Raw genomic sequence first — 12,944 nt, 5'->3', positions numbered from 1 at the left:
AGGACGCTATACAGCAAAGCATAGGCTCTGCTTCCACTAGCGCCGCCTCCGTTCTTCTCACTGGTGCTCGGGGATGACGGGTCGGGAGCCTGCGATCTGGGCTTGCCGACCCGCCATCCCAGAGCAGGAGGTGGCGGGCCATATCAGAGGGCACCATGGGCCAGAGGTTGGGCACCTCTGATGTAGGCTGACCTGTTTGATTCATAGGTATAACCTTCTATATTATGTTTATATTCTTACAGGTGACGCAGAAAATAAGGCCCAGCAGCAACGTGCATGGGAAAGGTATCTGATGATCGCATCTGCTGGATTTCCATTCCTGGTGATATTGATTTTTATCCTGTTCTATTACAAAGTATGGAAAAGGTAAGTTAAACGTACTGAGTGGGAGTGTGTGATTCTGTACTGAATGAGCACCACTGTAAAAGCCAAAGTGACAAAATGTATGACGAATAAAGATTCGTCCATCCTGCCACAGTTCTAAATATTCAAGTCTTTAAGCCTAGGTTCACACTGATGTGATGCGGGAAACACAGCGAATCCTGTGCGTTTCCTGCACCACATTGAAATCGCATGGCGTTCATGCAGTCTTCTGTGGGTGTCGATGTTAAATTAACACCTCAAAACAAATCACAAAATGCAGCGCGATTGCCAGAATCGGATCAAATGGGTGTGAACACCCGTGCGATCCGAGTCAGGTGTGTGGCAAAAAAAAAGGGTCCTGCACCATTTCGGTATGGATGCGGTGAGATTTGAGCCATACAAATTGGCTCAAATTGCACTGCACAGACATCACATGTCATTTGCACAGGAATGCAGTGCGATTCTTGTGTGAATCACATGCTGTGTCTAATGCCCCGTACACACGGTCGGACTTTGTTCGGACATTCCGACAACAAAATCCTAGGATTTTTTCCGACGGATGTTGGCTCAAACTTGTCTTGCATACACACGGTCACACAAAGTTGTCGGAAAATCCGACCGTTCTAAACGTGGTGACGTAAAACACGTACGTCGGGACTATAAACGGGGCAGTGGCCAATAGCTTTCATCTCTTTATTTATTCTGAGCATGCGTGGCACTTTGTCCGTCGGATTTGTGTACACATGAACGGAATTTCCGACAACGGATTTTGTTGTCGGAAAATTTTATATCCTGCTCTCAAACTTTGTGTGTTGGAAAAAATCCGATGGAAAATGTCCGATGGAGCCCACACACGATCGAAATTTCCGACAACACGCTCCGATCGGACATTTTCCATCGGAAAATCCGACCGTGTGTAGGGGGCATAACACTGCACAAGTGTGAACCCAAGATGAATAAATGTGCTCAGATAAAATTTGGTCCATCCTGCAACCGGTTTAACTACTTGCTGATCGGGCCTTTTTTTTGACGTGTTTAAAAAATCTGTATTTTTTTGCTAGACAATTACTTAGAATCCCCACACATTTATCTATTTTTTTTATTTATTTATTTATTTATTATTATTAGACCCTAGAGAATAAAATGGTAGTCGTTGAAATTTTTTTGTCATGGTTTTTGCACAGCGGTTTTTCCAAACGCCATTTGTTTGGAAAAAGTACACTTTAATTAAAAAAAAAAAAAACATAAAATACCGTATATACTCGAGTATAAGTCGTTCCGAGTATAAGTCGAGGCCCTAATTTACCACAAAAAAAATGGGAAAAAACTTATTGACCCGAGTATAAGACGAGGGTGAGAAATGCACAGCTACTGTAAGTGGAAAAGGGGGTCAACAATGCCCATTTGCAGCCATAGGTCCCCTGAACCTCAAACTCGGTAGTTAAGGGTTCCTAGATGCCCCCTAGCTGCAGCCAAAATTTGGGGTCTCTGAACCCAAAGGGTCCCGAAATGACATTGCTGCAGATGGACACAGTTGACCGAATTTGGGGCCCGTATCTCGGGGCCACTAAGTGCTAGGAACCCCAAATTTGGTGTGCAAACCCAGTGGTACTAGCACCATAAGCTGGGGTTTCTAGCACCAATTGGCCCCGAGATACAGGGCCCCAAAAATCAGTTCAGAAAATGTCAAGCACTTTTCTGCAGCAGAGAATGACATTTTCCGAACCAGTTTTGGGGCCCCGTATCTCAGGGCCACTTGGTGCTAGGAACCCCAGCTTTGGATATGTTATGGTACCAGTTCCCCTGGGTTTGCATACTAAATTTGGGGTTCCTAGCACCAAGTGGCCCTGAGATATGGGGCCCCAAAGTCGGTTCAGAAAATGTCAAGCACTTTTCTGCAGCAGAGAATGACATTTTCTGAACCGATTTTGGGGCCCCGTATCTCGGGGCCACTTAGTGCTAGGAACCCCAGCTTTGGATATGTTGTGGTACCAGTTCCACTGGGTTTGCACACCAACCCCAAATTTGGTGTGCAAACCCAGTGGTACTTTCACCATAAGCTGGGGTTCCTAGCACCAAGTGGCCCTGAGATACGGGGCCCCAAAATCGGTTCGGAAAATGAAATTTTTTGCTGCAGAAAAGTGCTTGACTCGTGTATAAGTCGAGGGGGGCACTTTCAGCACAAAAAAATGTGCTGAAAAATTTGACTTATACTCGAGTATATACGGTATACCCTTTTTTTTTTGGTATAATATAAAAGATGATGTTATGCTGACTAAATGGATCCCTAACTTGTCACGCTTTTAAAATTTCGCACGTTCATGAAATGGCGCTAAACTACAGTACATAAAAATCTCCATAGACAACGCTTTAAAAATTACTACAGATTACCAGTTTGGAGTTAGAGGCGGTCTAGTGCTAGAATTGTTGCTCTCGCTCAGACGTTCGTGGTAATACCTCACGTGTGAGGTGCAAACACTGTTTACATATCTAGGCATGACCTACGTATGCGTTCACTACTCCCCGCGGAGACAGGGGCGGTTTAAAACATTTTTTTTCATTATTTATTTTGTTATATATTATGTGACAGTATGGATCCCTGTCCTAGTGATAGTCGCCCAGGATTCTCAAATAGGCAGGTTGAGAGGCTCCAGCATTATTTAATTTGGAGGAAACTGTTTTATCAGTTTCCTCTGTGGTTGGTAAAATCCAGTTGGGGACCTGGAGCCTGGAGATTTCATAGCGATCTGGGTGGGATGGAATCTCCAATCCTGGGACCCGGTTTTGGGAACAGCCAGGAGTCCGGCTTGTTGATAGTACAGGTGGGTCCTGGGCTTATAGCAGAGCCAGGACCAGGGTTCTGGGCTCCACCCTCCCGAGGAGTCCAGGTGTGCAAGGGAGAAGTGTGCCTGTTGGCACAGGATAGTCTGACAGAACAGACGGAGGGCCCAAGCCAGTGGGCTGAAGCTGCCAGGAAGCTGTGAGAGAGAGTGTCACCAGAGGTACAGTGTGGGTACCAAACAGGGACACAGTTGCAGGGTCAGGAGGACCGAGGTCAACGCCTGAATAGCAGTGCTGACCAGAGAGCTAGGAGGCTTGGTATTTTCCATTTATTTCATTATTGCTTTGAAGTTGAAACCCCTGCGTGGGAATCCTGGATGGACTGTTTGTTTTTTCTTTTACTTAATAAACATGGGCCAAAAAAGGTCTTTAGACAGGAAATTATCCCCTTTATAACCCCTCCCATACAGGAATTACTTCAGTTTTTTACCAGTGTCTGCAAGGTGGATGGCACGGTTGTTTGTACTCTCTGAGCTCCAGGTCTCTAGTCCCACAAACGGTTCTTAAATGATTTAGGGGATTGACCGATCTGATCCATTTGACACAGGCTTTATATGCTTAGATAAATGGTAGCCAAGTCAAAGAAGACTTGAGATCCTGTGAAGTTTTGCCTGTAATGCGGCCTCTCAGCGCTGGACCCTGCGAAGTGGAATCCTGGACACCACAGCACTAAGGCATTCCTGCAGGATGCTGTACGGGTCCAAGGGAGTGGACCCTAAACATAAAAAGGGTACCCAGTCCTTGAAGGTCCTCAAGTGACAGGAACCCGCCGTGAAGGGTGAAGAATGGGCTCTTAGTTTCTAAACTGCCCTGCGCCTGGACGGGTAAGTGAAACCCCTTTACTTATTGTGGGGTGTCCCAGTGAATATAACAATCAGTCAAGCTAGCTAGAGGCTGGACACCTGTGTGCGGTAGGGGTGCGCATGTTCACTGGTCTCACGATTCGATTACGATTATCTGGTCAACGATTCGATTCCGCAATGCATCACGATTACCGACAAGCTCCTACTTCTACTTGGGCCGCCTAGACGGGCCGCCTAGGCGGCCCTGCCACCCTGCAATCTTCTGGGAGACCTCACAGGTCCCAAAAGGTTGCCCGGCTATGCAGGACAGCGCAGTGAGATATGCGCACTCGGCTGTGAAGCTGCAAGCTGTCACAGCCGGATGCCCACCGTAGTATTGTGTGAAAAAGGTAAATTCTGCGTTCACCCCAGTATTAAATAATAATGAATAATAATTAATAAATACAGCAATCTCAAAGAATTAAATACTTAATCCAAAAAACAATATGCATGAACGAAAAAAGATGTGCAAATATTAAATCAAGTGAGTGATCAAAAATAAGATCGTATATATGAACAATGATTAACATCGTGAATAGCTTATGATTAAAAAAGAAAAAAGTGAAAAAAATAAGAAAAAAAGGGGTAACTCCAAATATTGAAAAGGTTAATGTGTGTAAAATGAAACTAAATGTGATACAACCTTGCATATAAATAATGTTTTAAAAAACAGTAAATAACACGTGAAAGAAGGTGAATACACTCAAAGTTCATGAAATGGCATGAAAACATAAAATGAACCATATAGTCCAAACAAATAGTTATGTATGAAAAAATGGCATTGGTCATATATATGATTATCTTATTTTTGATCACTCACTTGATTTAATATTTGCACATCTTTTTTTGTTTATGCCCACAGTAGTATTTCCAGCGCCGTGGACAGGTGGGGGAGAGAAGGGAGGGTTTGGGTGGCCACGTCGCTGGATTGTGGGACAGGTGAGTGTCTTTTTATTAAAAGTCAGAAGATACACTTTTTTTGTAGCTGCTGACTTTTAATGAACAAAAAATTGACTGGAACTCCGCTTTGATTTAAAAATAACCTCACTCCCTTAAAAAGTGCACTAATCCGGTGCTCTATAGGGTACAGACATTCACACACACTGCTGCTGGGAGGTCAGGAGGGATTAATAATCCACAGCTGACAAACAGCCCTGTGAAGTTCCCAGTACTGTCTCTGTGCTGACCAGTGGCAGCTGGTGCTCAAAATGTTGGGGGGGGGGGGGGCGCAAACAAACTGAAAAATACTGAACCTCCCCCATCAATCAAATGCAGCCATCACTTCACTAACCCCCCCACAATGCACGGGCCGCCACTGGTGCTGACAGTTCCTTGGCATTCCTGTTTGCACCTTCCAGCACACTAGGAGTTAACAGTGGAATGTGCAAAGGGGAAGCCCAGGGAACTGTCAGCACGGAGTGTGAGGTGTAAGAGTACAAACACATTTGTACTCTAGTTACTGTTGTTAAAATTACTGTGTTTTAATAAATGCCGTGTTACAATGAATGAAGTGCCCCGCTGTATGTGCTTTTTAAAAAAAATTGGAACTTCATACCGAATTTCACAGTACAATACATCCCGCTCATGTGACTGCCCTGCCTGGCCCGCCTCTCTCCTCTCATGTCTCTCCTGACATCAGCGGGGAATTCTTATGCCGCGTACACACGGTCGGACTTTTCGTCTACAAAAGTCCGACAGACTTCCGACGTACCTTCGGCGGACTTGCGGCAGACTTTCTTACGAACGGACTTGCCTACACACGACCACACAAAAGTCCGACGGATTCGTACGTGATGACGTACACCGGACTAAAATAAGGAAGTTCATAGCCAGTAGCCAATAGCTGCCCTAGCATGGGTTTTTGTCCGTCGGACTAGCACACAGACGAGCGGATTTCGGGGTCCGTCGTACTTACGACGTAAAGATTTGAAGCATGTTTCAAATCTAAAGTCCGTCGGATTTGAGGCTAAAAAAGTCCGTTGAAAGTCCGGAGAAGCCCACACACGATCGGATTACCAGCCAGCTTTAGTCCGTCAGCGTCCGTTGGACTTTTGTAGACGAAAAGTCCGACCGTGTGTACGCGGCATTAGACCCGCCCGCTGACTGTAGCTATCAGATCAGAAGAGAGAGACATCAGGAGAGACATGAGACGTGAGAAGAGAGAGGCGGGCTGGGTTGGGCAGAGCAGTCACATGCGTGGGATGTATTGTACTGTGAAATTCGGTATGAAGTTCCATATTTTTTTAAAAAGCACATACAGTGGCGCACTTAATTCATTGTAACACGGCATTTATTAAAACACAGTCATTTTAACAATACGCTCGGATCGCTCTCCTGGGAGGGTCGGGGCAAGTCGGGATGATGTCACCAGGGAATCGATTTTCCGGTCGTATGCATCGATGCCGGATCGGGGACACCCAAATCGCGATGCAACGATTAATTTCAGCACCCCTAGTGTGCGGTGACCATATGGGGAAGTTTTGGTCTAGCTGTGGGTGTTTGCAAAGTGTACCTTGTTTTGCTTGTATCTGGCTGTTTTTTACCTGCATGATGGTGCGCCATTTTGCCTTGGTTCGCCATGGCGCACATGCGTTCGCAAGAGCGCCACTGGGCTCAGCAGTTTGTTTGGTGGCCATGGCGCACGCAGCTTCGCCGCACATGCGCAGTGGCCTTTATCTGGGCGCACGAAGATTCGCGTCATACGCAAATACAGCCCTGCCCGTTCTGGACTGCGTGCGCACGCACGCATGCGCAGAACGTTCTGCCGCACAGCCAGCTTATTTAAGCTGTGTATGCCAAGCATGCGGTGCTTCCAGAAGGCAGCTGTGGGACACAGAGCAGGCTCTGAACCAGGCACTTGCAGCGGTTCATTTCTCCTTACCCGGTTCACGTGAGTCACCAGGTGTTGCTTGGCAGGCTAAAGGTGCTTAGCAGGATTGTTGCATAGGGGCTTGGTGAGCCCTATTAAAGGGTCTCCCTTCTGAGGTGTTTTAATACTACACCCAGGTACTCTTTTTGTGGCTAGTAAATGTCTTCAAAAAGGAGGAGTGGGACTAACACTACAGGGAAGGGCACACCTATGTCGTCAGTAGTTCCTGATGAACCTAGCCGTATCCCTAGTGTTGTATCCCCTGAAGGACCAGAGGCTTCCGGGCAATCTGAGCCGCTGCGCCTATCTGGTTTTGTGCCTACAGTCAACGCTGCTGCTTCACCCTTTATCACCAAGGATGAATTGTCCTCGGCCCTAGCCTGGTTAGAGCACAGGATTTCTGGCACGATTGCCTCCATCCCACAGGGTGACAAGAAGCGTAACAGATCCCCCTCCCCGGAGCCTCCTAGTTTGGAGCAGGATTGGGTTGAGGGTGGGGAAGAGCTTAAAACTCAGGATTCTGTGGAGGGCCCAGCAAATGAGTCTGCTTTCCGAGCAATCTGGACAAGAATATATCCAGTTGATGTCTGCCTCTCAATCGCAGAGGCTTTTGCTCCTGACTCTGACCAAAATGGTTCATTCTGCCTTTAAGTTGCCTCTTGCAGAGGTGACTGAGCCCCCCTGGTCCTCTTTGGGATCCCTGAGGCCTCTTCAGGCCACACAGGCTTTCCCCCTACACCCCCTGTTGGAACAGGCAGTGTATGCTGATTGGGAACATCCTGACAGGATTTGTGTTCCTCCTAAGAGGTTTTCCCTTTTATATCACATGGATCAAAAGTTTGTTAAAAAATGGAGCATGCCAGCCGTAGATGCAGCAGACTCTTCCTTAAACAAGAAATTAACTTGTCCGGTAGATAACGCACAGGGCTTGAAAGAACCTGTTGACAAGAAATTGGAATCATTTTTAAAGGCTTCCTTTTTTTTGGCCAGTTCAGCTATTCAGCCAGCTGTTGCAGCAATTGGTATCTGCCAATATGTAAAGGATCAGGTCAAACGGCCTGATAGGCCTTACCAGGAGGATGATTTGCCTGAAAGTAAGACAGATATTCCTCGAGCTCTGTGTTTTGCTGTTGAGGCCTTAAAGGATTCAATACAGCAGGTTTCTCGTTTGGCTTTCTTGTCTGTACATATGCGCAGACTTTTGTGGCTTAAGAACTGGTCAGCTGAGCTTCCTTGTAAAAAGTTATTGGCAGGTTTCCCTTTTCATGGGGAACATTTATTTGGTGATCATTTTGGACAAATATATCCAAAAGATTTCCAGAGGGAAGAGTTCTCTACTTCCTGTGAAGAATAGCACCAGACGTCCATCGTTTAAATCCTCAGGGACTGCTTCCTCAAATGTCTCAGCGTCAAGGCAGTTCTGCCGCCAACAGGGTGCTAGGGCCAGGGGCAAGCCGCAGGGCCAGGGCCAGAAAAAGCCCTGGGTCCAAAATCTAAACCCAGCACCAAGCCCTCCTTTTGAGGGGAAAGCTTCTGCACTTTGTGGACATTTGGAGAACAATAATTCAGGAGGAGTGGGTCCCCTCAATTATATTGTGCGGTTACAAGCTGGAGATGTGGGGGCTTCCCCCTCAGAGGTTTTTAAGATCCAGCGTTTCCTCGGATCCTCCAAAAAGAAACTGATTGCTTCGGGCACTACATCATCTAGTGCATCAAGGAGTGATTGCAGAGGTTCCTGTAGCCGAAAGGGGCACAGGGTTTTACTCAAACCTGTTTACGGTTCAAAAACCAGATGGGGACACAAGGCCCACTTTGGACCTAAGATCCCAGAACAAGTATCTACTGATACAGCCCTTTCGGATGGAGTCTGTCCGCTCAGTAGTAGTCTCACTCCAGAGGGGAGACTTTCTAACCTCCATCGATATAATAGACGCATATTTACACGTACCTATCTTTCAGCCTCAACAGAGGTTCCTACGTTTTGCAGTTTGTGGCTCTACCCTTCGGGCTTGCTACAGCTTCCCGGGTGTTCACAAAAGTCCTAGCACCGGTACTGGGTCTTTTAAGGGTCCAAGGGATCCTGGTGCTCGGGTATCTGGACGACCTCCTGCTCAGAGATTACTCATTACAGGCTCTAGAACAGAGCATAACATGCACAGTGCGGTATTTGAAAAGCTTAGGCTGGATCAAAAATACCAAAAATGTCAGCCTTGAAACCAGCTCAAAGTCTAAAGTATTTAGGTCTGATCCTAGATACGGTCCAAGCAAGAGTATTCTTGCCACTTGTAAGGAACTTTGCCCTTAAGGATCAAGTTCGTCAGATAAGGGGCACCAGACAACCCTCCATTCAGCTTTGTATGAGTCTTCTAGGGAGGATGGTATCCTCCTTCGAAGCAGTGCCCTATGCCCAGTTCCATTCCAGGCCTTTATACCAAGACATCTTGTTGGCTTGGAACAGAAGAGGACAAGCCCTGGATTATCCAATGTGCTTATCTCCTCGAGCACGCTTAAGCCTAAACTGGTGGTTGCAGGATCACAACCTGCGAAAGGAAAAATCCTTCCTCCCGGTAACTTGGAGAGTACTGACTACAGATGCCAGTCTCTCAGGCTGGGGAGCGACCCTGGAAGGGCTCACAGCTCAGGAGAAATGGTCAGGGACAAAGCAGATCCTGCCTATTGACATCCTGGAGTTACGGGCAGTACATCTTGCCCTACACTACTGGATGGTGAAGCTTCAGGACTGTCCTATCAGGGTTCAGTCCGACAATGCCACTACAGTGGCCTATATTAACCACCAAGGCAGTACCAGGATTAGTTCAGCTCTGAAGGTGGTGAACCACATACTAGCCTGGGCAGAGGGACATGTGCCGATCCTATCGGCAGTCCATGTCCTGGGAGTAGAGAATTGGAAGGCAGATTATCTCAGTCGCCAGCAGATCTACCTGGGGGAGTGGTCCCTACACCCAGGGGTGTTTCAGGAAATTTGCCAACGTTGGGGATAGCAAGAGGTATTGGCATCCAGGCAACCAGGTTCAACAAAAAGCTACAGCAGTTTGTGTCCCGAACAAGAGATTCTCTGGCAATCGAGCAGATGCTCTGATAGTTCCATGGAGCCAGTACTCCCTGGTTTAAGCTTTCCCTTCGATCCCTCTCCCTCTCCTTTCACATTTGTTGCGCAGGATTCGGAGAGAGGGGGTTCCAGTCATTTTGGTGACACCAGCCTGGCCCAGGAGGCCCTGGTTTCCGGAGATTGTGAGACTTACAATAGATGGGCCATGGATGCATCCATGGTGCCCCGATCTACTGTCTCAAGGTCCTATATCCCACCCCAATTTACAGTCTCTAAATTTGACGGCATGGCTATTGAAGCCAGGGTGTTAAAGGACCGTGGCATCTCGGGACCAGTGTTGTCTACCCTAGTAAATGCTAGAAAAGCTGTCACTAGGAAAATCTATTATAAGGTCTGGAAGACATTTATATTGCTTGGTGTGAAACCAAAAAATGGCATCCTCGTAAACACGTGATTGGGAGAATTCTCTTTTCTACAGTCAGCTGAGCATTGGGTACAATCAGAGGTCAAGTTTCGGCCCTATCGTTGTTCTTCCAAAGGCCTTTAGCCTCTCATTCACTGATCGGAACCTTTATGCAGGGGTCAACTCGTTTGCTTCCCCCCATTAGGTCACCTATGTGTCCTTGGGATTTAAACTTGGTGCTGTCTGTGTTACAGAAGCAACCAGTTGAACCTACAGTAGGTGACCGCGATATTGTGTCAATCTCGCCGCACTTCTCGGCGAGATTTGACACCTACGAGCCCGTCGCAGGAGCCAGCGCCGAGATGGCTCGCTCATCAGGAAAGTACAACTTTGTTTTCCTTCCGCGATGAGTGACAGGCAGCGCTGACAGCTGTCTAGTATGAATCCTGAGGCGGGAACACCGCGCCAAATTTTAAATGAAAAAACCGGCGTGGGTTCCCCCCTCGGGGGCATACCAGGCCCTTAGGTCTGGCATGGATTGTAAGGGGAACCCCCTATGCCGAAAAATCGGTGTGGGGGTCCCCCCCAAATCCATACCAGACCCTTATCCAAGCATGCAGCCCGGCCGGCCAGGAAAGGGGGTGGGGACGAGCGAGCGCCCCCCCTCCTGAGCCGTACCAGGCCGCATGCCCTCAACATGGGGGGGTGGGTGCCTTGGGGGAGGGGGGCGCCCTGCGGCCCCCCCACCCCAAAGCACCTTGTCCCCATGTTGATGAGGACAAGGGCCTCTTCCCGACAACCCTGGCCGTTGGTTGTCGGGGTCTGCGGGCGGGGGGCTTATCGGAATCTGGGAGCCCCCCTTAATAAGGGGGCCCCCAGATCCCGGCCCCCCACCCTGTGTGAATGAGTTTGGGGTACATGGTACCCCTACCCATTCACCTAGGGAAAAGTGTCAATATAAAAAAACACAGTACACAGGTTTTAAGAGTAATTTATTAGTCAGCTCCGGGGTCTTCTTCCGACTTCGGGGGGTCTCCTTCCGACTTCTCCCGGTGTTCGGCCTCTTCTCCCGGGCCCCGCCGCTATCTTCTTCCAGCTCTATTGCCAGCGAGGGGCCCAGTCTGCTGCCGCTGTCTTGTCGCCGCTGTCTTGCCGCCGCTGTCTCGCCGCTTCTTCTCTTCTTTTCTTCTTCCCCGATGTTGACACGACGCCCTCTCCGGCTCGAATGCTGTGTGCGAGCTGCGGAGCCATTTATATAGGCGGTAACCCCGCCCCCTTACGACGTCATGGTCCCAGCATGCGCAGGGACTCTGGGGTCACGGACGCCAGAGTCCCTGCGCATGCTGGGACCATGACGTCGTAAGGGGGCGGGGTTACCGCCTATATAAATGGCTCCGCAGCTCGCACACAGCATTCGAGCCGGAGAGAGCGTCGTGTCAACATCGGGGAAGAAGAAAAGAAGAGAAGAAGCGACAAGACAGCGGCGACAAGACAGCGGCAGCAGACCGGGCCCCTCGCTGGCAATAGAGCTGGAAGAAGATAGCGGCGGGGCCCGGGAGAAGAGGCCGAACACCGGGAGAAGTCGGAAGGAGACCCCCCGAAGTCGGAAGAAGACCCCGGAGCTGACTAATAAATTACTCTTAAAACCTGTGTACTGTGTTTTTTTGTATTGACACTTTTCCCTAGGTGAATGGGTAGGGGTACCATGTACCCCAAACTCATTCACACAGGGTGGGGGGCCGGGATCTGGGGGCCCCCTTATTAAGGGGGGCTCCCAGATTCCGATAAGCCCCCCGCCCGCAGACCCCGACAACCAACGGCCAGGGTTGTCGGGAAGAGGCCCTTGTCCTCATCAACATGGGGACAAGGTGCTTTGGGGTGGGGGGGCCGCAGGGCGCCCCCCTCCCCCAAGGCACCCACCCCCCCATGTTGAGGGCATGCGGCCTGGTACGGCTCAGGAGGGGGGGGGGGGCGCTCGCTCGTCCCCACCCCCTTTCCTGGCCGGCCGGGCTGCATGCTCGGATAAGGGTCTGGTATGGATTTGGGGGGGGACCCCCACGCCGATTTTTCGGCATAGGGGGTTCCCCTTACAATCCATGCCAGACCTAAGGGCCTGGTATGCCCCCGAGGGGGGAACCCACGCCGGTTTTTTCATTTAAAATTTGGCGCGGTGTTCCCGCCTCAGGATTCATACCAGACAGCTGTCAGCACTGCCTGTCACTCATCGCGGAAGGAAAACAAAGTTTTCCTTTCCCGATGAGCGAGCCAGCGCGACATTCACAGTACCCTGTCGCCGAGAACCAGCGCGATGGTATCGCGCTGGAAACACAATCTCGCGGTCAGGTACTGTATTAAGGAAATTCCATTAGACTTGCTGTCACGAAATCTAGCCTTCCTGATGGCTATCACCTCGGCTAGAAGCGTGTCGGAGTTGGCGGCCCTTTCATGCAGGGAACCATACTTGATCCTTCACCACGACAGGGTCATGTTATGACCTGTTCCATCCTTTTTGCCAAAAGTGGTGTCAGCCTTTCATTTAAATCAGGACATTTTTTG

At 49.1% G+C, this 12,944-nt stretch overlaps 1 protein-coding gene and 1 long non-coding RNA gene across 2 annotated transcripts in view; one reads left to right on the top strand and one right to left on the bottom strand.

Moving 5' to 3' along the window:
• The window catches only part of LOC141129347 (uncharacterized), a 177,939-nt gene that overhangs the window by 119,681 nt on the left and 45,314 nt on the right, over window positions 1-12,944 (bottom strand). The window lies entirely within an intron of this gene.
• Window positions 1-12,944, top strand: part of LOC141129875 (uncharacterized) — a 96,012-nt gene that overhangs the window by 73,230 nt on the left and 9,838 nt on the right. Inside the window, exon 7 of the mRNA XM_073617920.1 lies at window positions 243-366. Within this exon, the coding sequence (XP_073474021.1) occupies window positions 243-366 (124 nt within the window). The remainder of the gene's footprint in view (window positions 1-242; window positions 367-12,944) is intronic.

This window comes from Aquarana catesbeiana, linkage group LG02, assembly GCF_042186555.1.
Source record: "Aquarana catesbeiana isolate 2022-GZ linkage group LG02, ASM4218655v1, whole genome shotgun sequence".
Taxonomy (NCBI): Eukaryota; Metazoa; Chordata; class Amphibia; order Anura; family Ranidae; genus Aquarana; species Aquarana catesbeiana.
The sequence above is the reverse complement of the archived record's forward strand: the minus strand, read 5'-3'. Positions and strand labels throughout refer to the sequence as shown.